Source organism: Scyliorhinus torazame, chromosome 19 (genome assembly GCF_047496885.1).
Source record: "Scyliorhinus torazame isolate Kashiwa2021f chromosome 19, sScyTor2.1, whole genome shotgun sequence".
NCBI classification, from domain to species: Eukaryota; Metazoa; Chordata; class Chondrichthyes; order Carcharhiniformes; family Scyliorhinidae; genus Scyliorhinus; species Scyliorhinus torazame.
Genome location: NC_092725.1, coordinates 47,703,215 through 47,727,469, shown reverse-complemented (window position 1 = coordinate 47,727,469; position 24,255 = coordinate 47,703,215). Strand labels below are relative to the sequence as shown.

Here is a 24,255-nt window from a genome sequence, read left to right as displayed (position 1 = left end):
TATGCAGCAAATACAACTGTTAGCTATTACCTAATTCCCACTTTAACTTGTCCCCATCCTCTGCACATACACACACAAGACAGACAAACACAAAAAGGTGAAAAGGGGTAAAAATCGTGAGTAAAAGGAAAAAGTATTTGTTTCAGATGGTGGGTTTTAGCAGCTTATTTCTCTTCAAACTTTGCTTTCAGTTTGTGGTTTTTATTGTGGATTCCATCAGGCCTCTGTAGTTTCAGAAATACAGCACTCACAGTCTTTCTGGAAAGGGATCGCAGGTTCTGGTCTTTGCTTTCAGCCTCATAGGCCAATTCATTGGCCACCAGCCTTATAAATCAAACCGAGTCCCACCCCATCTTTCTTTCTGGTGCCAACGTGTTTGAAACTCTTAGGGCAGCACGGTGGCGCAGCGGTTAGCTCTGTTGCCTCATGGCGCCGAGGTCCCAGGTTCGATCCTGGCTGTGGGTCACTGTCAGTGTGGAGTTTGCACATTCTCCCGCTGTTTGCTTGGGTTTCGCCCCACAACCCAAAGATGTGCAGGGTAGGTGGATTGGCCACGCTAAATTGCCCCTTAATTGGGAAAAAAAATAATTGGGTACTCTAAATTTTTTTTTAAATGTCTGAAACTCTTCCAGTTCAAACCAGCTGAGTACAGCAGAATGTTCTCTCCTGTAACTTCTGAATTCTGCTGCTTGACTTAAATACACCTGTCCATTAATCATCCATGAATCAAAAATAATAACGACAAAATAAAGGGTAAAGAAAGGGTAAATAAGGAAATAAACACAAACAATGGCAGGAATCCTTACCCAAACAGAGGTTGGACATTAGCGTTGTCCTCGATGATCCAGAATCAATCACTGCAGATATACACAGATTATCTCTGATTTGGGACAAAGAGAATGGATATTGGATTATTTCACAGGATGCATTTACTGATATTTGTGATGTTTATTTTCAGGCAGCTTTTTCCGACTTTCTGCAAAGAAGTTCTCGAGATTTATCGAAGCATGTTCGAGTGGTGGTAAGTTTTGGTTCGGCCACGGTCAGCTTCGAAAGGGCACATTATGGAGCATAGAAGTTGCTAATTATGAAAATCATATCCGATAGGTTTAACATAACTTCTCTGCTTTTCAATTCTAAGCCTTTAGAACTGATCCAAGTGCTTACTTTGCTTTTTCTCATACCGTTATTAACCTGAATGGGTACATTGACTGAGTCTATCACTGTCTCCAGATCCGTCTGCTGCTCGACCCCGTGTAGACACTTATTTCCAAGGTGTGTGAGACATCTCTTTATCCCCCCGACCAAAACGCTCCACCTCACTCTTATACAGAAATCTCCCAACACTCTTCTGCCTCACGAACGCATTTCATGTCAAACTTTAAATTGCTGTATCACATTTCAGAAATCTTAATAACAAACAATTACAGCCATTACCAATTTAAAAAGAGATGCCCCAGGAACAGAATCTACATTAGACATTAGGCAGAATTTTCTATTCCCTTGCCAGCACGTTTGTATGTGGCCTTCCCAGGCTCCTGCCCGCCCTCATCTTGCACCAATGCTATGCTGGATTGGACAAAGCCTAGGCCTGCCCAACCACACACTACTCAATTAAACCCCTCAAGTGGCCAATTATTGACCACTCAAGGGCCGTTTCCGAGACACCATAAAACTTATCCGGTCCAGGACTACCAGGACATAGGGCAGAATTTTACGACCCAGTCACGGCGGGCTATTAAATCAAGCAAACCATTCAAAACTCCATTGCCTTTGGCGGGAACGAATGATCCCGCCAGCAGGAGGGGTCATGACATTCTGACCTTAGACTCTGGGGGTTGCTTGCAGTTCCAACCCTGTCCACTGTAGCTTCTGGTGCCACAGAGAGTTGCTGACCAATCAAATTGGCCGATAGCTTTCTGAGGTGGGACTTCCTCCCGAGTGAGGGTGCGGAAGTTCCACATCCAGCCAATAGCGCTTGTTAGAGCATTAACTGGCTGCGGGGTAGGCAGTATCGGCAGGGATAGGTTCCACGCCGACTTCAGATGGTGGGAAGGGAAACACTGACATCCTAAAAGGCCTGGTTGTTCAGGTAGGTTTTCAACTTGCCAACAGAGCACAACAAAGCTGCCCATCTGGAAATTCTAGTTGTGTAGATATGGTTACACAGAGAGCAACACTGTCTACACATGGGGAATTGATACAATCACAGAATTGTTACGATGCAGGAGACCATTCAGTCCATCAAGTCTGCATTGCCTCTCGGAATGAGCCATTCACCTAGTGCAATTCCCCTGCCTTCACCCCATAACCCTGCACATTCTTCCTTTTCAGAAATCAGTCTAATTCCCTTTTGAATGCTTCGATTGAATCTGCCTCCACTCCACGCTCAGGCAATGCAGTCCAGATCTTAACCACACGCTGTGCAAAAAACCATTCCTCATGTCGATATTTCTTCTCTTGTCAATTGCTGTGCCCTCTCGTTCTTAATCCAATGGGAACAGTTTCTTCCTATCTACTCTTCCCAGGCGCCACATAACTTTGAATACTTCTATCAACATCCTGCCAGTCACCATTGACTAGAAATGGAACTGGACTAGCCAGAAAAACACTGTGACTACAAGATTAAGTCAGAGGCTAGGCATCCTGTGGTGAGTAACTCACCTCCTGACTCTTCAAAGCCTGTCTGTTATCTACAAAGCACAAGTTAGGAATGTGACGGAATACTCTCCACTTGCCTGGATGAGTGAAGCTCCAACAACACTTGAAGCTTGACATGACAAAAGCAGTCCGTTTGTTTGCTACCCCTTTCAGAAACATTGAATCCTTCCACCACCGATGCACAGTGGCTGTCGTGTGCACCATTTACAAGTTGCACTGTAACTTGTAGGAATTCGCCAAGGCTCCTTAGGCAACACCTTCCAAACCCACGATCTCCACCACCCAGAAGGACAAGGTCAGCAGATACCTTGGAACACCACCACCTGGAGGTTCCCCTCCAAGCCACTCACCAACCTGAATTGGAAATATATCGCCGTTCCTTCACTGTCACTGGGACAAAATCCTGGAACTCCCTCCCTAACAGCACAGTGGGTGTACCTACACCACATGGACTGCAGCAGTTCAAGAAGCCAGATCACCACCACCCTCTGAAGGGAAATTATTGATTGGCAACAAATGCCGGCCTGACCAGCGATGCCGACTTGCCAATGAATGAATAATGAAAAAAGACTGATGGCATGGTTAATGGTTATGTTGGACATGACAAAGAGACTGAGATCTGGTGGGAAGTAGAAGTACAACCTCGCGTAGAGTACTGCGATGTATATAGATCAATAAATAAAGAAGAATGTTTTACGAAGAACAGTCTATGGCAGCATTCTTAGGGTTATAAACAAATCCAAAAGAAACCCCGGGCTGGATTTTCCATTTCAGGGACTATGTCCCCATGCCGTCATGAAAACTGTGGTCTTTTACGCAATAGATTCATAGCCCTGCAGGGGGATAGCAGGCAGCAAAAAACCCAGTCCCGAATGAGGCCCCCCCTACCCTCCAATCGGCCCTATCTCGACTGTGGCGGCCCTGGACTGAGTCCGGAGCCGCCACGCAGGTATCACGGATGGTGGGACCCCACGACTGGTCCACGCTGTCGGCATTTCGGCCGGTCGGGAGTGGAGAATAGCAGGGCGGGCCTCAGGCAATGGCCTCAGGTGGTGGATATCGATTTCATGCGGGAAACTGGATTCTCCGCCCCGTCGCCGAATGCGATTTCGGCGTCAGGGGGCAGAGAATCCAGCCCCACATCTCCACTCCGAACCCAAGACGAAACATGGTCGCAGCTGATGATTTCCCTCGACTGTTCATGTGCACCATCTCAAACATGGTGACAGGGTCACAGGCCCAGAAAAGCTTAGAGAGAAGCTTAGAGAAAGACCTACACATCCTTAGGAAAGGGACAAGAAGAAAAAAGACTAAAAAATCACATGAAAATGGAGCACGATGGGTGCTGCAGACTCAAGCGGATACACAGACCCAGAGTCGGGCAGCAGTGTGTACAGATCACAATCGACAAGCCAAACTCCAGAAATTGCAACAGAATCAGAGCTTAGTGTAAGCACGGAGTCCACTTTGCACTGTCAGCTCCATTCCAAACTGCTGAAAGCTCACAACAGACTCAACACTGGGACAATTGGAGGAAGAGATTCTCCAGATACAGAACAGCTTCAGGTTTGCATAAAAAGGGCCAGTAGGATCAGGCCAATACTTATCCTACCCAATAGGGGCCATAGCATTGATGATATTATTGCAACCATGGCATCGATGAAGCTTCAAACTCTTTTGAGGAAGCCCTCCATGCACTCGAAGCGTACTTCAGTGCTCAAAGAATTTTGACTATTGAGTGAGTGAAATATAATAAAAGGAGATTAAAAACTCCATGAACTCATTTATAAATGATCACATACCGATACGTGGAGAACTGTGACTATGGGATTCTCAGAGATGAATTAATATGTGCTTCCACAATGGGTGGAGTCTTAGATGAAACCCTATCAGGTCTGTTACAAATGAGGACAGATTCAATTCTCACAAAGGCAGTATAAATAGTGCGACAGGCCAAGCTTTAGAAGCTAAACAGAGCAGTTGTTTGTGAGGAAAGCGATGTCCATTGGAAAAAAATAAGTGACGCTATTCAATATGTCAGGCAGAAAAGAGAAAGCGCAGTGAAGCAAAACCGGCAAAATCAGGAAAACGTGCATCAAATACCATCTTGAGATTCTTTTAAGCTGGCAAGAAAACCCTGTACCAACCGGGAAGAATGCCCTGGAGGGGGATCTGAGTTCCACAACTGTGACAAATTAGGACATTTTAAAAGAGTCTGCAGATCCAAAGTATCATGGGAAGAAAGAGACAAGTGAAACCAAGTAAAATCCAAGAAGTGGAAGAGGCACAGCAAAATCAACTAACCTTCTTAAGGAGAAGTTAACAAAATCAAAAAATAATTATCGGAGCATTAAATTAGAGGTTTATGGTCACCCTACAGAATTCAAGCTAGGCACTGGCACAGGTGTTTCAGTATGGTCTGGTGAAATAAAGTGGCTTAAAAATATCACGTTGCAGTCATCCTGCATCCAGTTGCAAGGTCTAGGTGGGACATCGCTAGAAATAATAGGCCAGCACTTGGCAAAACTAACATACAAGGAAGAAATTGCGGAACCCCTGGATATAATAAAGAGCCAGGAGTCAGCACGGTTCAGCAGCTGCTTGAAGCTGAGCTTATTTACAAGGTGATGTACCGTCAATTACCATGGGACGGGAATGGTGAAACAATCGAGGCTTTATTGCACAAGCTGGAACCAGAATGGGAGCAGCGCAGGAGGGCAGACACATTTATACGCCGCCTGCTGGGAGAAGCCAGCAGGTGGGGATTTACTGTGGTACCTTCGGGCAGCACGGTAGCATTGTGGATAGCACAATTGCTTCACAGCTGCAGGGTCCCAGGTTCGATTCCGGCTTGGGTCACTGTCTGTGCGGAGTCTGCACATCCTCCCCGTGTGTGCGTGGGTTTCCTCCCGGTGCTCCGGTTTCCTCCCACAGTCCAAAGATGTGCAGGTTAGGTGGATTGGCCGTGATAAATTGCCCTTAGTGTCCAAAAAGGTTAGGAGGGGTTATTGGGTTACGGGGATAGGGTGGAAGTGAGGGCTTAAGTGGGTCGGTGCAGACTTGATGGGCCGAATGGCCTACTTCTGCACTGTATGCATGTTCTATGTTCTTAAATCCATCTTGTCAATAACCATTAAGATCTTTCTGCACTGTAAATTGTATGATAATCTATGATAATACAGAGGCAGAACCATAATTCATGCAATGTGTTACTAGTGGTGTTTCCCACATTCACCCCCTGTTTAAAAAAAGAGTCCGGCGGGGGTGAAGAAAACATTACAGATTGAGTCTGCCAGGGGCTCTGACCCTCTGCTGCGATCGCCTCAGTCCTGGTGGTGAGGTGGGCGCCGACGTGGTCACCTGTGACTCCGGGAGCATGTTGTCCTCGTCTCCGTCACCCCTGAGTGGATCCAGTGAGGGGACGGATCCTGCTGAGGTGGGGGCTGCGGTGAGGTTCGCTGGTGGTAGCGTGGGTGGCGCAGGGGTGAATGAGGCAACCGGGGGTGGGAAGGAGCGGTATCAGGTCGGGGGTTGTGGGTGGGGACCCAGCGGGTGCCAGGTTCTGTCGCCCATCGGGGTGTGCCACGTAGGCGTACTGCGGGTTTGCATGGAGGAGGTGGACTTTCTCAACCAAGGGATCCGATTTATGGTTCCGCACATGCTTCCGGAGGACGGGCCCAGGAACCGTCAGTCATGTTGGGAGCGAGACCCCGGAGGTGGACTTCCTAGGGAAGGCAAACACACGTTCGTGAGGGGTCTCATTAGTAGCGGTGCACAGGAGCGACCGGATGGAGTGGAGCGCGTCGGGGAGGACCTCCTGCCAGCGGGAGACCAGGAGATTTCTAGACCGAAGGACCAGCAGGATGGCCTTCCAGACCGTCCCGTTCTCCCTCACCACCTGCCCGTTTCCCCGGGGGTTGTAGCTGGTCGTCCTGCTCGAGGCGATGCCCTTGCTGTGCAGGAACTGACGCAACTCATCACTCATGAAGGAGGCTCCCCAATCGCTTTGGATGTAGGTGGGGAAACTGAACAGAGTGAAGATGCTGTGCAGGGCTTTGATGACCGTGGCAGAAGTCATTTTGGGGCATGGGATGGCGAAAAGAAACCGGGAGTACTCATCAATTAGTTGAGGAAGTACACGTTGCAGTTGGTGGAGGGGAGGGGCCCTTTGAAGTCCATGCTGAGGCGCTCAAAGGGGCGGGAGGCCTTCACCAGATGCGCTCTATCTGGCCGGTAGAAGTGCGGCTTGCACTCTGCGCAGACATGGCAGTCTCTGGTTACGGTCCTGACCTCCTCAATGGAGTAGGGCAGGTTGCGGTCCTTGACAAAATGGAAGAACCGGGTGACCACCGGGTGGCAGAGTCATAGTGGAGAGCCCGGAGTCGGTCCACTTGTGCGCTGGCACATGTACCGCGGGGTAGGGCATCAAGGGGCTCATTGAGCTTCCCCGGGCGATACAAGATCTCAGTTATAGGTGGAGAGCTCGAGCCTCCACCTCAAGATCTTGTCATTTTTGATCTTGCCCCGCTGTGTATTGTTAAACATGAAGGCAACCGATCGTTGGTCAGTGAGGGGAGTGAATCTCCTGCCGGCCAGGTAATGCCACCAATGTCGCACAGCTTCCACAATGGCCTGGGGCTTCCTTTTCGACAGAGGAGTGCCAAATATTGGAGGCATGGAGGGTGCGGGAAAAGAAAGCCACAGGTCTGCCCGCCTGGTTGAGGGTGGCAGCCAGAGCTACGTCTGATGCAGCGCTCTCCACCTGAAACGGGAGGGTCTCGTCGACTGCGTGCATCGTGGCCTTGGCGATGTCCGCCATGATATGGTTGAAGGCCTGGCGAGCCTCAGCCATCAGGGGAAAAACTGTGGACTTGATGAGTGGGCGGGCGTTGTCCGCATAATTAGGGACCCACTGGGCGTAATATGAGAAAAACCACAGGCATCGTTTCAGGGCCTTGGGGCAGTGGGGGAGAAGGAGTTCCAGGAGGGGGCCATTGCGGTCGGGGTCGGGCCCTAGGACTCCATTTTCCACTACGTAGCCAAGGATGGCTAAGCGGTTGGTGCGGAACATGCATTTCTCCTTATTGTAGGTGAGATTTAGGAGTTTGGCGGTATGGAGGAATTTTTGGAGGTTTGCGTCACGGTCCTGTTGATCGTGGCCGCAGATGGTGACATTATCTAAGTACGGGAAGGTGGCCCGCAGCCCGTACTGGTCAACCATTCGGTCCATCTCTCGCTGGAAGACTGAGACCCCATTGGTGACGCCGAAGGGAACTCTAAGGAAATGATAGAGGTGGCCATCTGCTTCGAATGCAGTGTATTGGCTGTCCTCTGGGCTGTTGGGGAGCTGGTGGTAGGCGGACTTCAAGTCCACTGTGGAGAAGACTCGATACTGTACAATCTGATTGACCATGTCAGATATGCGTGGGAGGGGGTACGCGTCGCGTTGAGTGTACCGGTTGATGGTCTGACTGTAGTCAGTGACCATCCTGTGCTTCTCCCCAGTCTTCACGACCACTACTTGAGCTCTCCAGGGACTGTTACTGGCCTCAACTGGCAGAAGCCATTGGACCTCCGACTTGATAAAGGCCCTGTCCTGCGCCCTGTACCATCTGCTCCTAGTGGCGATGGGCTTGCAGTCCGGGGTGAGGTTTGCAAACAGTGAAGGTGGATCGACCTTGAGGGTCGTGAGGCCACAGAAGGTGAGGGGGGCAGTGGTCAGCCGAATTTCAAAGTAAGGCTTTGGAGGTAGCATTGAAAGTCAAGACCTAGTAACAGGGCAGCGCAGAGATGGGGGAGGACGTAGAGCCTGAAGTTGCTGAACTCTACGCCCTGAACAGTAAGGGTCGCGACACAGTACCCCCGGATCTCCACGGAATGGGATCTGGAGGCCAGGGAGATTTTCTGGGTGATGGGGAGTACTGGGAGGGAGCAGCGCCTTACTGTAGCAGGGTGGATGAAACTCTGTGCTCCCGAAGTCAAAGAGGCAGGTCATCTCGTGCCCGTTCATCTTTACCGTCGTCATAGCGGTCGCGAGGTTGCGGGGCCGAGACCGATCCAGGGTGATGGAGGCGAGCTGCGGAAGCTGTTGGGAGTTCCCGGGCTGATCAGCGGCGGCGGAGGTATTAGGGGTCCTGAGGCGCGGTCCAAAATGGCGCCAAAGATGGCGGCGCCCATGGCGGGCGGCATCAAAGATGGTGGTGCCCACGGGCCGCACGTGGCTTACATAGAACATAGAACATAGAACAATACAGCGCAGTACAGGCCCTTCGGCCCACGATGTTGCACCGAAACAAAAGCCATCTAACCTACACTATGCCATTATCATCCATATGTTTATCCAATAAACTTTTAAATGCCCTCAATGTTGGCGAGTTCACTACTGTAGCAGGTAGGGCATTCCACGGCCTCACTACTCTTTGCGTAAAGAACCTACCTCTGACCTCTGTCCTATATCTATTACCCCTCAGTTTAAAGTTATGTCCCCTCGTGCCAGCCATATCCATCCGCGGGAGAAGGCTCTCACTGTCCACCCTATCCAACCCCCTGATCATTTTGTATGCCTCTATTAAGTCTCCTCTTAACCTTCTTCTCTCCAACGAAAACAACCTCAAGTCCATCAGCCTTTCCTCATAAGATTTTCCCTCCATACCAGGCAACATCCTGATAAATCTCCTCTGCACCCGCTCCAAAGCCTCCACGTCCTTCCTATAATGCGGTGACCAGAACTGTACGCAATACTCCAAATGCGGCCGTACCAGAGTTCTGTACAGCTGCAACATGACCTCCCGACTCCGGAACTCAATCCCTCTACCAATAAAGGCCAACACTCCATAGGCCTTCTTCACAACCCTATCAACCTGGGTGGCAACTTTCAGGGATCTATGTACATAGACACCTAGATCCCTCTGCTCATCCACACTTTCAAGAACTTTACCATTAGCCAAATATTCCGCATTCCTGTTATTCCTTCCAAAGTGAATCACCTCACACTTCTCTACATTAAACTCCATTTGCCACCTCTCAGCCCAGCTCTGCAGCTTATCTATATCCCTCTGTAACCTGCTACATCCTTCCACACTATCGACAACACCACCGACTTTAGTATCGTCTGCAAATTTACTCACCCACCCTTCTGCGCCTTCCTCTAGGTCATTGATAAAAATGACAAACAGCAACGGCCCCAGAACAGATCCTTGTGGTACTCCACTTGTGACAGAACTCCATTCTGAACATTTCCCATCAACCACCACCCTCTGTCTTTCAGCTAACCAATTTCTGATCCACATCTCTAAATCACCCTCAATCCCCAGCCTCCGTATTTTTTGCAATAGCCTACCGTGGTGAACCTTATCAAACGCTTTGCTGAAATCCATATACACCACATCAACTGCTCTACCCTCGTCTACCTGTTCAGTCACCTTCTCAAAGAACTCAATAAGGTTTGTGAGGCATGACCTACCCTTCACAAAGCCATGCTGACTATCCCTGATCATATTATTCCTATCTAGATGATTATAAATCTTGTCTCTTATAATCCCCTCCAAGACTTTACCCACTACAGACGTGAGGCTCACCGGTCTATAGTTGCCAGGGTTGTCTCTGCTCCCCTTTTTGAACAAAGGGACCACATTTGCTGTCCTCCAGTCCTCTGGCACTATTCCTGTAGCCAATGATGACATAAAAATCAAAGCCAAAGGTCCAGCAATCTCTTCCCTGGCCTCCCATAGAATCCTAGGATAAATCCCATCAGGTCCCGGGGACTTATCTATTTTCAGCCTGTCCAGAATTGCCAACACCTCTTCCCTACGTACCTCAATGCCATCTATTCTATTAGCCTGGGGCTTAGCATTCTCCTCCACAACATTATCTTTTTCCTGAGTGAATACTGACGAAAAATATTCATTTAGTATCTCGCCTATCTCTTCAGACTCCACACACAATTTCCCATCCCTGTCCTTGACTGGTCCTACTCTTTCCCTAGTCATTCGCTTATTCCTGACATACCTATAGAAAGCTTTTGGGTTTTCCTTGATCCTTCCTGCCAAATACTTCTCATGTCCCCTCCTTGCTCGTCTTAGCTCTCTCTTTAGATCCTTCCTCGCTACCTTGTAACTATCCATCGCCCCAACCGAAACTTCACACTTCATCTTCACATAGGCCTCCTTCTTCCTCTTAACAAGAGATTCCACTTCCTTGGTAAACCACGGTTCCCTCGCTCGACGCCTTCCTCCCTGTCTGACCGGTACATACTTATCAAGAACACGCAGTAGCTGATCCTTGAACAAGCCCCACTTATCCAGTGTGCCCAACACTTGCAGCCTACTTCTCCACCTTATCCCCCCCAAGTCACGTCTAATGGCATCATAATTGCCCTTCCCCCAGCTATAACTCTTGCCCTGCGGTGTATACTTATCCCTTTCCATCATTAACGTAAACGTCACCCGGCTTGTGGTGGAGAAGATGGCGGCGCCCCTGGATCACACGTGAGGGGTGTAGCAATGCCGGGCCTGGAAACAGCGGCGACCGACCGGGCCTGGCAAATGGAAACAAAGTGGCCCTTCTTCCCGCACCCGTTGCAGGTCGCGCTCCGTGCTGGGCAGCGCTGCCTGGGATGTTTGCTCTGGCGGCAAAAATAACATTTGGGCCCTCCGGAGTTGGCTGGCTGCCGTGCGGTGCAGGCTTGCGGTGTACTCGAGTCGGCAGCCGGTGGGGCCCACGAGGGTGCCGCGCGGTCAGAGGTGTAGGCCTCCAGATTACGGGATGCCACTTCAAGGAATTGGCAAGCTGCACAGTCTCTGCAAGATCGAGCGTACTCCCTTCCAATAGCCGCTGGCGAACGTACGTCGACTTAATGCCCGTGACATAAGCGTCTCTGATTGGTAGTTCGGTGTGTTGGACTGCCGAAACTGCCTGGCAGTCACAGTTCCTACTGAGAATCTGTAGAGCCTGCAAGAAATCGTCCAGAGTTTCCCCCGGGAGTTGCCGTCTCGTGGCCAGGATGTGCCTGGCGTACACTTGATTCACCGACTTAATATATTGTCCCTTTCGTAGCGTCATCGCTTCTGTGTAGGTGGGTGCATCCCGGATGAGGGGACAAATTTGATGGCTCACCCGTGAGTAGAGGACTTGGAGCTTCTGTGGGTCCGAGAGTTCTTCAGTGGCTGCTCTGAGGTAGCCTTCAAAGCAGGCTAGCCAGTGCTCGAAGGTGGACGTGGCGTTGGCTGCCTGAGGGCTCAGCTCCAGGACGATCAGGCTTGATTAGGAAGTCCATCTTTTTAAATCTTGTGAAATAAATTGATGTACCGTCCATTACCAGGAGACGAGAATGGTGAAACAATCGAGGCTTTATTGCACTTTATTGCAGCTGGAACCAGAATGGGAGCAGTGGAGGAGAGCAGACACTTTGATACGCTGCCTGCTGGGAGGAGCCAGCAGGCGGGGATTTACTGTGGTACCTGTAATACAGGCGCAGTACCGTAATACATGCAATGTGTTACTAGTGGTATTTACCACACAAGGTTGGTGACATTGCTGACAAGCAGTCCAGGAATGTATTCAGAAATGAATTTCCATTCTTATTTTCAGGCTTAGGAAACCTGAGGACAGACTGTCACACAATCCTAAGGGAAGAGGCTAAGCCTATGTGTTCCTTCATTGAAGAGACGCCTGCAGTGAATAGCCAACAGCAGAGTGAACCACTGGCATCCTCTGCCTTTCCTTCGAGGCCATGGCAGAACCTGGGAATGGATCGATTTGAGTTTTTGAGGCAAAGCTTTCATCATCATCATTGATTGCACCTCCAGATGGATTGAAGTGAGCTGACTGCAAGCATCATGGCCGATGCAGTCATTACATCACAAAGATGAATCTTAGCAACACATGGCACCTCGAACGTTGTGGTGTCAGACAACAGAGCCCAGTTTGCTCATGAGCTGTTCTACAACCTTGTACAGGAATATGGTTTCATGCATACGAACATTAGAACATATTACCTCGGAAGCAGGAGTAGGCCACTCCACCCCTTGAGTCTGCTCGGCCACTCAATAATATCGTGGCTGATCAGACTATGGCCTTAACTCTACATTACTGCCAACCCCAGATAACCTTACACCACCCCCTTGCTATCAAAAATCTATGAATCTCTGCCCTAAAAACATTCAAAGACTCTGCTTTCACCCCCTTTTGATGAACAGAATTCCAAAGACTCACGACCCTCTGAGAGAAAACACTTCTCCTCATCTCGGTCTTAAATGAGCGAACACTTATATTGAAACAGTGACCCCGAGTTCTACATTCTACCACATCCTTTCTAAGGGCTGCACGGTAGCACAAATGGCTAGCACTGTGGCTTCACAGCGCCAGGGTCCCAGGTGCGATTCCCTGCTGGGTTACTGTCTGTGCGGAGTCTGCACATTCTCCCCGTGTCTGCGTGGGTTTCCTCCGGGTGCTCCGGTTTCCTCCCACAGTCCAAAGATGTGCAGGTTAGGTGGATTGGCCATGATAAATTGCCCTTAGTGTCCAAAAAGGTTAGGAGGGGTTATTGGGTTACGGGGATAGGGTGGAAGTGAGGGCTTAAGTGGGTCGGTGCAGACTTGATGGGCCGAATGGCCTCCTTCTGCACTGTATGCATGTTCTATGTTCTTAAATCCATCTTGTCAATAACCATTAAGATCTTATACATTTCAATCAAGCTGCCTATTATTCGTCCTAACTCCAGTGGATGCAAGTCTAGCCTGACTAGCCTTTCCTCATAAGACAACCCTCCCATTCTTGGTATTCGTCCAGTAAGTTTTCTCTGAACTTCTTCCAATGCTATTACATCCTTCCTTTAATAAAGGGACCAATTTTGTACACAGTACTCCAGACGCAACATGTTCCTCATTTACTGAGATATCCTCAGTCGAAGAGGGAAGCGGAAAGCGAATTTCAAATAGTCAAGGAATTGATGAAAAAGATTAAAGATATTAACTTGCTCGCTGTATGAGGGCCATAACGCGCTGTGGGCAGGCTGCATTGCCTGCTAATGGGATCTCTGCCCCTCACTGAGGAAGAAGTCCCGCCCACGGGAGCTGCCGGCCATTTGGATCGGCCGGCAGCTCCGGCAGTACCAACGATGCATTAGTGGGCGCTGCTGGGACTACAGGCAGGCTCGTGAAGAAGCACATGGACCCTGGGAGCAAGGGAAGTCTGGGGTTTGGGCCAAAAGGGTTTGGGTAGTTCGGGGAGGCGTGGGATGTGGAAAGTGTGTGGGGGTGGTGTGCTTTTTAGAGCAGGTGAGTAGGAGGAAAGTGGGGGGGGACTATCTTAGGGGAACTGCCACAGCTCCTGTTCCCACCCTCCAATGCGCATAAGGGCACGCCTCCAATGATGGTTCTGTAAAAGGTCCATCTTCCCACTCCCTCCCGTGCCAACCATGTTATGAAATGGACAGTGTATTATCGGGGTCAATGAGCTTGTTAACAAACGGAATTGACCTTTGATTATTAATTCAATACGGCGGGCAGGCTACTAATTTCAGTAGCTCCCATCTCTCATGTTATGGGGGTGAATTCGGGGTGTGGGCGGTCAGGTAAGGGAGGGTGGGACATGCCCACCCCCAGCCCCTGCCGAAAACGAGTCCAGCCGGGGGCCACAGAATTCATCCCAAGGAACCAGAATCAAGTCTAAAACCACCCAGGTGCCAGGTACTCCTACCGAACAATGAGAGAGTGCAATTCATCCTCAACCTGAAATGAGATCAAGACCTGATCAGGGAGATTGGTCAAGGCTCCCACAGAGGCCAACCCTGTCAAATCTGAGACTTTGAGGGGAGTTGTAGGAGTATGTATTTGATTGGGATAAAGACTTGGAGGGAATTGTAGAGTAAAGGGTTAATACTGATTTTACTCTGATGCAAAGCCACATGACTGAGAGACAGCACTCTGAAGGGAAGTCGAAGTACAACCTGACGTAGAGTACTCAGGTTTCTCTAGATCTGTAAATAAACAAGATTGGATAACAAGAATAAAATTCCATTGTAGCATTCTGAAGGTAACAGGCAAACCTTAAAGAAACCCCATTGCGACTCTGAACACAATACAAAACACTGCCCATTCCACTAACATAGACATGTCCAATGAAGTTCTGTACTATCAGCCTCACAGTTCACAATGCTTCCAACTTTTGTACCATCTGCAGAATTTGAAATTGTGTCCTCGAGACCAAGGTCCAGGTCACTGATATATATCAGGAAAAGCAACGGTCCCAACATAAACCAATAGGAATTGACGTAGTATTGTGTCGCAGAACGTGAAACGAGGCTACAGGAAGATGTCTGGGCCAGAAGCCTCCGGTCATCAAGATTCACTTTTCCTGCTGGAAACACCCCCCCACCAGCAGGGTTCCCGGCGGCATGAGATGGTTTCAATGCGACATCCCACTGACAAGCGGCGGGAGGATAGAATCCCGCCACCAGCGATCGGCGCGCGGCCGGGAAACAGGCGGCTGGGGGATCAGAGAATCCCGTCACTGATGTGATGCGGCAGATTTTGGATCGTCTGATAATGAATCACACCATTGAATCACAGTTGGCAACAGTGCTGGATGAACAGTTAATGGAATTTTAAAATATATATTTTTATAAGAGTTTTGACATTTCATGTCATACATTATACAACAAGACAAAATCAAAATATACATCCAGAAGAATTTACAGCAGCTAGTTTTAGCTCTTTTACATAGCCTGTATCCTCTCGATACGTGGAGCTTGTCACAGGGTGTGTTAGCGACAGTCCTAATCGAGCCAGATACAGACAAAGATAATTTACAAAGAAAATGCTGCTGAGTGCTTGCTGGGCCAGACTGTGGCCCATGGTGTGCCCGCTCAGTCATGTGGGGCCAGTATAGATACATAGACGATCTGAGCAGGAGGAGGCCTTTTGGCCTTCGAACCAGCTCCGCCATTCATCACGATCATAGCTGATCATCAATAGCCTAATCCTGCTTTCTCCCCATAGCCTTTGATCCAGCCCCTCTCATGAGTGACATCACAGACTGCCTAGCTGTTAACTCCTTTAATCACAGCTTTAGCAGTCATATAATGTGTATACCTCAACCTAAGTTCTTTCAATAACACTGCAGCAGACACATAATACAATATATATATATAAACATTCCCTACACTCATCACAAACATTATGGGAGCACGGTAGCACAGTGGTTAGCACTGTTGTTTCACAGCTCCAGGGTTCCAGGTACGATTCTCGGCTTGGGTCACTGTCTGTGCGGAGTTTGCACATTCTCCCCGTGTGTGCGTGGGTTTCCTCCGGGTGCTCCGGTTTCCCCCCACAGTCCAAAGATGTGCAGGTTAGGTGGATTGGATATCATAAATTGCCCTTAGTGTCCACAAAGGTTAGGTGGGGTTACTGGGTTATGGGGAAAGGGTTGAGGCATGGGCTTAAGTAGGGTGCTCTTTCCAAGGGCCGGTGCAGACTCGATGGGCTGAATGGCCTCCTTCTGCACTGTAAAATCTATGATTATGTCAATACATATTACATTAGAATAGGTAAAGGGGGCGATTCTCCGATATCCAGGCCAAGTGTTCGCGCCGTCGTGAACGCCGTCGCATTTCACGATGGCGCAAACAGTGCCCAGACACAACCTATTCTGGCCCCCACAGGGAGCCAGCATGGCACTGGAGTGGTTCACGCTGCCCCAGCATCCTCGCCGCGCCAACCCGCGTATGCACAGTTGGGGCAGCCCAATCCTGCGCCTGCTCAGTTGGGCCGCGCCATCCTGCGCATGCATGGGGAACGTCTTACACACACCGGCCCCTCACCAACATGGAGCCGGTGTTCTGGGGCCTCGCGCGGAAGGAGGTAGGCCCGGGGGGGCGGCGGGGGGGGGGGGGGTACCGACCAGCCGATCGGTGGGCCTAATCGCGGGCCAGACCCCATCGGAGGCCACCCCAGTGAAGGATCCCACCCCCAGCGTTCTCGCAGAGTTCCCGCCGGCAGCGACCGGGGAGGGGCGGCGCCAGCGGTATCCTTTCGTGTCGTAGCGGCCGCTCGGCCCATCCGGCCGGAAAATCGGCGCTCGCTGGTTCTCTGAGCGGCCCGGTGCGAATCGTGCGCCGCTGGTTTCCAGGGGGTGGGAGAATCGCATGCGGGGGTCGAGGCAGCGTGGCGCGAATCGCACGGCGCCCCGGCGATTCTCCCACCCGGTGTGGGGGGGAAGAATAGTGCCCAATATTCCTCTTGTAAATAAGCCAGCTACGTCTGTAAAATTGGATCATGTGCTGTAATAGAATAATTTGAGTATTGCTGAAAAAAGAAACATACTGTAAAAGCTTTTTGGCTTGTACTCACCAGGACAGATTCACAAGATTACCAATAGTTTAGTGTACAATAATTTATATTGCATGAGAAGAGAATACTGATTGGTTGGCAAGTGAATACTGATTGGTAGAAGCATTGCCATGCATTTGAAGTGTGTACTTACGCATGCTAGAAGCAACATATATTCACACACAGACCCTGTCCTTTGCAGAAAAAGGAGCATGTCCACGCATTGCACCTTTTCCAACTAAACAGAAGCTTGGGGGGACAGCCATTCCCTGGTTCATTACCCATGGCAATGCCTTGAGCAATCAGAGTCAATCTAGTTTGAATTTGAGTTACAGCTCGGCAGTTAACTGTTCCCTGCGGCATTCTCCATGGCAACGCCTCCACCAATCTACCTTCTCTTCTCCTGCAGTATAATATAGTGTTCCCTTTCATGTTGACTTTTCTTGCGAGCCGCCCTGATGAATACAAGCGAAAAGCTTTGACATGTCTTTTTATTCAGCAGTACGCCGTTCTGTACTACAAAACGATTAGACAAATATTTTGTGATGTAATGATGCATAGTCTGTAGAAATGAATGTTTCTATTTAATCCTAGTGTGATGGCACTGATTTAACACCCAAAATCCAGGATTTGAAATTCCAGTGTATCGTCTTCCTCAACATACCCAGGTGAGTAACTAAAATAGATTCTCAAATACAGAATTAAATACTGAGCCACTCACAACGTGTGGCCTGAGGTTTGTACAGTAAGTTTTAGAAAGAGCAATGAACCTCGTGGTGAGTTGACTAACTTCAACCAGGGCAGCTGTAGTGGTACTGCAGACTGGCCTTGGTGCCACTGGGTGAACGGACAGAACATTGGAAAGAGTGCCCATTGCCAAACTCTACACCTCTTAAGGTCATGAAGGAGGGAGCTTGATAGTGGTACCTCTTCCCAACAATGGAGCCTGACAATGTACACAGTCAAAGTTCACACCTACAGGGTGGAGGCCACTGGCAAATTAACAGGATGGTAATGGGTCAGGAAAAGAAACAAAAGTCTTCCCCTTTAACTTTGTACCAACATGCCATCGTTACTTTCCATAGGATCTAACAGCTAGGGTGTGATTCCCTGAATTTATTCCATAGCCCAAAGAACATACAAACACATCCCCTAATAGTGGATTCAATATTCTCTTTTTGAGCATTGCCATTCTATGACTAGAATTTCCATTTCTTTATTACAGTGGATGGTAACCCAATGCCTCTGGATTCCATTCATTCCTGATGGGAGATCAGTGTCCTGATATTTCCGAATTTCAGGCTTTATGCTCTATGTGTAGTGGATAGCACTTCAGCTAAATAACAGTAATAGGTCGACCCTCTTCTAAGGAACGACTTATATTTACTGAGTGCCTTTAATGTAATGAAATCAACTGAAACAAATGCTGAAGGAGGGCTGATCTGTTGCAGGTATTGTGCAGGCACAATGCCTTGGGGTAACCCAGGGGATCATCGAGACTTTGAACCACAGCGTCATGATGATGGATGCATTGAAGTGATTGGCTTTACCATGGCATCTCTGGTGAGTTTCAGGCAGCAAGGTGAGTTTAGAAACAGAGATTGATGGTGTGAATGGGCCCTGTCACTGCAGGGATCGTCAAGAATGGAAAGGTGGTGTTATCCGGAGTTCTCCAACTGAGTGTCACACAGAGGTAATGAAGGGTGTTTTGCTCAGACCTCGAGTACAATGCGATTAACCATCCTTGGTTCTTGAACTGGGTGTTCATTAGTCCAGCATTTCTCAGTCTTCTGCAGCCCACTGTCATTCTGTATTACTCAGCCCCTTGTCACTGTGTGTTACTCAGCCCATTGTCACTGAGTGTGACTGAGTCCATTGTCACTCTGTGTTACTGAGTCCATTGTCACTCTGTATTACTCCGTCCATTGTCACTGTGTTACTGAGTCCATTGTCACTCTGTATTACTGAGTCCATTGTCACTCTGTGTTACTGAGGCCATTGTCATTCTGTGTGACTGAGTCCATTGTCACTCTGGGTTACTGAGGCCATTGTCACTCTGTGTTACTGAGCCCAGTATCACTCGGTGTTACTGAGTCCATTGTCACTCTGTGTCACTGAGTCCATTGTCACTCTGGGTTACTGAGGCCATTGTCACTCTGGGTTACTGAGGCCATTGTCACTCTGGGTTACTGAGGCCATTGTCACTCTGGGTTACTGAGGCCATTGTCACTGTGTTACTGAGTCCATTGTCACTCTGTGTTACTGAGTCCATTGTCACTCTGGGTTACTGAGGCCATTGTCATTCTGTGTTACTGAGTCCATTGTCACTCTGGGTTACTCAGCCCATTGTCACACTGTGTTACTGAGTCCACCGTCATTCTGTGTTTCTCAGCCCATTGTCATTCTGTGTTACTCAGTCCATTGTCACTGTGTTACTGAGTCCATTGTCATTCTGTGTTACTCAGTCCATTGTCACCCTGTTCCTGAGTCCATTGTCACTCTGTTTTACCCAGTCTATTGTCACTGTGTTACTGAGTCCATTGTCACTTTGTGTTACTGAGTCCATTGTCACTTTGTCTTACTGAGTCCATTGTCACTTTGTGTTACTGAGTCCATTGTCACTTTGTGTTACTGAGTCCATTGTCACTTTGTGTTACTGAGTCCATTGTCACTTTGTGTTACTGAGTCCAGTATCTCTCTGTATTACTGAGTCCATTGTAACTCTGTGTTACTGAGTCCATTGTCATTCTGTGTTACTGAGTGCATTGTCACTCTGTTACTGAGTGCATTGTCACTGTGTTACTGAGTCCATTGTCACCCTGTTCCTGAGTCCATTGTCACCCTGTTCCTGAGTCCATTGTCACTGTGTTACTGAGTCCATTGTCATTCTGTATTACTCAGCCCATTGTCATTCTCTGTTACTCAGCCCATTGTCACTGTGTTACTGAGTCCATTGTCACTGTGTTACTGAGTCCATGGTCACTGTGTTACTGAGTCCATTGTCATTCTGTGTTACTGAGTCCATTGTCACCTGTGTTACTGAGTCCATTGGCACTGTGTTACTGAGTCCATTGTCATTCTGTGTTACTGAGTCCAGTATCACTGTGTTACTGAGCCCATTGTCACTGTGTTACTGAGCCCATTGCCACTCTGTATTACTGAGTCCATTGTCATTCTGTATTGCTCAGCCCATGGTCACTCTGTATTACTGAGTCCATTGTCACTCTGTTACTGAGTCCATTGTCACGCTGTGTTACTGAGCCCAGTATCATTCTGTATTACTCACCCCATTGTCATTCTGTGTTACTCAGTCCATTGTCACTGTGTGACTCAGCCCAATGTCATTCTGTGTTACTGAGTCCATTGTCACAATGTGTTATTGAGTCAAGTATCACTGTGTTACTGAGCCCATTGTCAGTCTGTCTTACTCACCCCATTGTCAGTCTGTCTTACTGAGTCCATTGTCACTCTGTTACTGAGTCCATTGTCACTCTGTTACTGAGTCAATTGTCACGCTGTGTTACTAAGCCCAGTATCATTCTGTATTACTCACCCCATTGTCATTCTGTGTTACTCAGTCCATTGTCACTCTGTGTGACTCAGCCCAATGTCATTCTGTGTTACTGAGTCCATTGTCACAATGTGTTATTGAGTCAAGTATCACTCTGTGTTACTGAGTCCATTGTCACTCTGTTACTGAGTCCATTGTCACTCTGTTACTGAGTCCATTGTCACTCTGTTACTGAGTCCATTGTCACTCTGTTACTGAGTCCATTGTCACTCTGTTACTGAGTCCATTGTCATTCTGTGTTACTGAGTCCATTGTCACTGTGTAACGGAGTCCACTGTCATTCAGTATTACTCAGCCCATTGTCACTCTGTTACTCAGTCTATTGTCACTGTGTTACTGAGTCCATTGTCACCCTGTTCCTGAGTGCATTGTCTCTGTGTTACTGAGTCCATTGTCATTCTGTGTTACTGAGCCCATTGTCATTCTGTGTTACTGAGCCCATTGTTACTCTGTTACTCAGTCCATTGTCACCCTGTTCGTGAGGCCATTGTCACTCCTGTGTTACTGAGTCCATTGTCATTCTGAATTACTCAGTCCATTGTCACTGTGTGTTACTGAGTCCATTGTCACTGTGTTACTGAGCCCATTGTCACTGTGTTACTAGTCCATTGTCATTCTGTATTACGGAGTCCAGTATCACTCTGTTACTCAGCCCATTGTCACTCTTCTGTTACTAGTACATTGTCATTCTGTATTACTCAGTCCATTGTCATTCTATATTACTCAGCCCATTGTCACTGTGTTACTGAATCCATTGTCACTGTGTTACTAGTCCATTGTCATTCTGTATTACTCAGTCCATTGTCACTCTGTGTTACTGAGTCCATTGTCACTGTGTCACTGAGTCCATTGTCATTCTATATTACTCAGCCCATTGTCACCATGTGTTACTGAGTCCAGTATCACGCTGTGATACTCAGCCCATTGTCACTCTGTGTTACTCAGCCCATTGTCACTCTGTGTTACTGAGTGTGGTGGTATGTATTAGGGGTAAAACGGTACACCAGGAATGCCGAGGAGCTATTGGAGGACAGATGCTGGATCCCGATTGGATCCTCCACCTACTGGGCTCCACCCATATAGGAGGGATATAAGAACCTGGGTTTAATCCCTGCAGCTGCATTCTGAGAGTGAGCTGCTGGGGAACGAGTCTGAACAAGTCTGCTCAATAAAGTCTGCTCAATTGAAGTTCTTTACGTCTCGCCTCGTGTGTGATCGATGGTGCTACAATTTATTAAGCAGACTTGAAAAGGAATATGGAGCTCCGGATCACCCCGGAGTGCCTGCGAATCAGCCCCCACGCAGCAAACGCAACATCCACGTTTAAACACTGGCTGGTGTGCTTTGAGGGATACCTCCGAACAACCCCTGGCAGACCAACAGAAGACCAGAAGATGCAGGTCCTGCATTCCAGGGTGAGTCCCGAAATTTACTCACTCATCGAAGGCGCGGAGGAATTCCCAGAGGCGATCAACTTACTGAAGGAGATCTACATTAAGCCCGTCAACCAGGTCTACGCACGCTACCAGCACGCGACGACACGACAAATCCCCGGGGAATTCGCTAGACGATTTCTTCAACGCTCTAACGATCCTGGGACGAAACTGCAACTGCCCAGCAGTTACGCCAAACGAACATACGGACCTCCTGATCAGAGACACTTACATAGCAGGTTTGCCATCGTCGCAAATTCGCCAGAGACTTTTAGAGAAAGACTCTCTCAGACACAGAGGTACGGGCCCTCGCAGCCCCCCTCGACGTGGCCTCCCAAAACGCCCGCGCCTATGCCCCCTACCGCGCTGCAGCTCCTTGGGCTCCGTGGACCCCCGCCACGACCGACCCCCCTGCAACCCCATCCCCTCCGCAAGCGTGCGCAGCCAGAATCCCAGACCACCCGGGGGGCCCCCGCTGCTACTTTTGCGGGCAGTCAAAACACCCCCGCCAGCGCTGCCCGGCCCGCTCGGCCACCTGCAAAATCTGCGGTAAAAAGGGGCACTACGCAGCGGTGTGCCAGTCCCGTGGGGTCGCCGCAATCTCCGGGGAACAAATGGGACCACGGGCTCAACTCCCCCAGCAACCCACGGGCGGCGCTATTTTGGACCCCGGACACCACGAGGGGGGGGGGACGGGCGCCGCCATCTTCCTACCCACAGGCCGCGTGCGACTCATGGGAGCGGCCATTTTGTCCACCCCCGGCCACATGAGACTCATGGGAGCGGCCATTTTGTCCACCCCTGACTGCGTCCAATCCATGGACGCCGCCATCTTGGCTGACAGGCAAGGACCCCGGCGTGGACGGCTCCACACTGCCTGAAGACAACGGTCTGATACACCAACTACGTTTGGCATCGGTGACCCTCGACCAGTCGTGGCCCCGGACGCTCCAGACGACAAAGGTGCTGGTGAATGACCATGAAACGCCGTGTTTGATCGACTCGACTCAGGGAGCACGGAAAGTTTTATTCACTCGGACACGGTAAGACGCTGTTCCCTTGTAATTCGGCCAAGCACCCAAATCATTTTCCTCGCAGCGGGGTCCCAGTCCGTTGAAATCAAAGGGTTCTGCATCGCAAACCTAACGGTGCAGGGGAGAGAGTTCAAATATTACCGGCTGTACGTCCTTCCCCATCTATGCGCTCCCACCCTCCTGGGGTTGGACTTCCAATGCAACGTCCAGAGCTTAACATTCAAATTTGGCGGCCCTATACCCCCACTGACTATCTGCGGCCTCGCGACACTCAAGGTCGAACCGCCCTCCCGGTTTGCGAACCTCACCCCGGATTGCAAACCCGTCGCCACTAGGAGCAGACGGTACAGCACCCAGGACCAGACGTTTATCAGGCCCGAAGTACAGCGGCTGCTGAAGGAAGGCATAATCCAGGCCAGCAATAGTCCCTGGAGAGCCCAGGTGGTAGTAGTGAAGACAGGGGAGAAGCAAAGGATGGTCGTAGACTACAGTCAGACCATCAACAGGTACACGTAGCCAGATGCGTACCCTCTTCCCCGCATATCCGACATGGTCAATCGGATTGCACAGTACAAGGTCTTCTCCACCGTGGACCTTAAGTCCGCCTACCACCAGCTCCCCATTTGCCCCGGTGACCGCAAGTACACTGCCTTCGAAGCAGACGGGCGGCTATACCACTTCTTAAGGGTTCCATTCGGCGTCACGAACGGAGTCTCGGTCTTCCAACGAGAGATGGACCGAATGGTCGACCAGCACGGTTTACGGGCCACGTTCCCGTACATCGACAAAGTCACCATCTGCGGCCACGACCAGCAGGACCACGACGCCAACCTCCACAAATTCCTCCAGATCGCTAACGCCCTCAACCTCACCTACAACGAGGAAAAATGTGTGTTTAGCACCGACCGTCTAGCCATCCTGGGCTACGTAGTGCGTAATGGAGTGATAGGCCCCGACCCCGAACGCATGCGCCCCCTCATGGAGTTCCCTCTCCCCCACTGTACCAAAGCCCTGAAACGCAGCCTGGGCTTCTTTTCTTATTACGCCCAGTGGGTCCCCCTGTACGCAGACAAGGCATGCCCACTAATCCAGTCCACAACTTTTCCCCTGTCGACAGAGGCCCGCCAGGCCTTCAGCCGCATCGAAACGGATATCGCAAAGGCCACAATGCGCGCCATCGACGAGTCCCTCCCCTTCCAAGTCGAGAGCGATGCGTCCGACGTCGCTCT

The 24,255-nt window shown here is 49.6% G+C and overlaps 1 protein-coding gene across 3 annotated transcripts in view; it reads left to right on the top strand.

Moving 5' to 3' along the window:
- dgki (diacylglycerol kinase, iota) overlaps window positions 1–24,255 on the top strand; it is a 558,727-nt gene that overhangs the window by 325,838 nt on the left and 208,634 nt on the right. For all 3 annotated transcript variants that reach the window (XM_072484255.1, XM_072484256.1, XM_072484254.1), the window contains exons 17-19: window positions 959–1,021; window positions 17,583–17,656; window positions 18,440–18,551. In XM_072484255.1, the coding sequence (XP_072340356.1) occupies window positions 959–1,021; window positions 17,583–17,656; window positions 18,440–18,551 (249 nt within the window). The remainder of the gene's footprint in view (window positions 1–958; window positions 1,022–17,582; window positions 17,657–18,439; window positions 18,552–24,255) is intronic.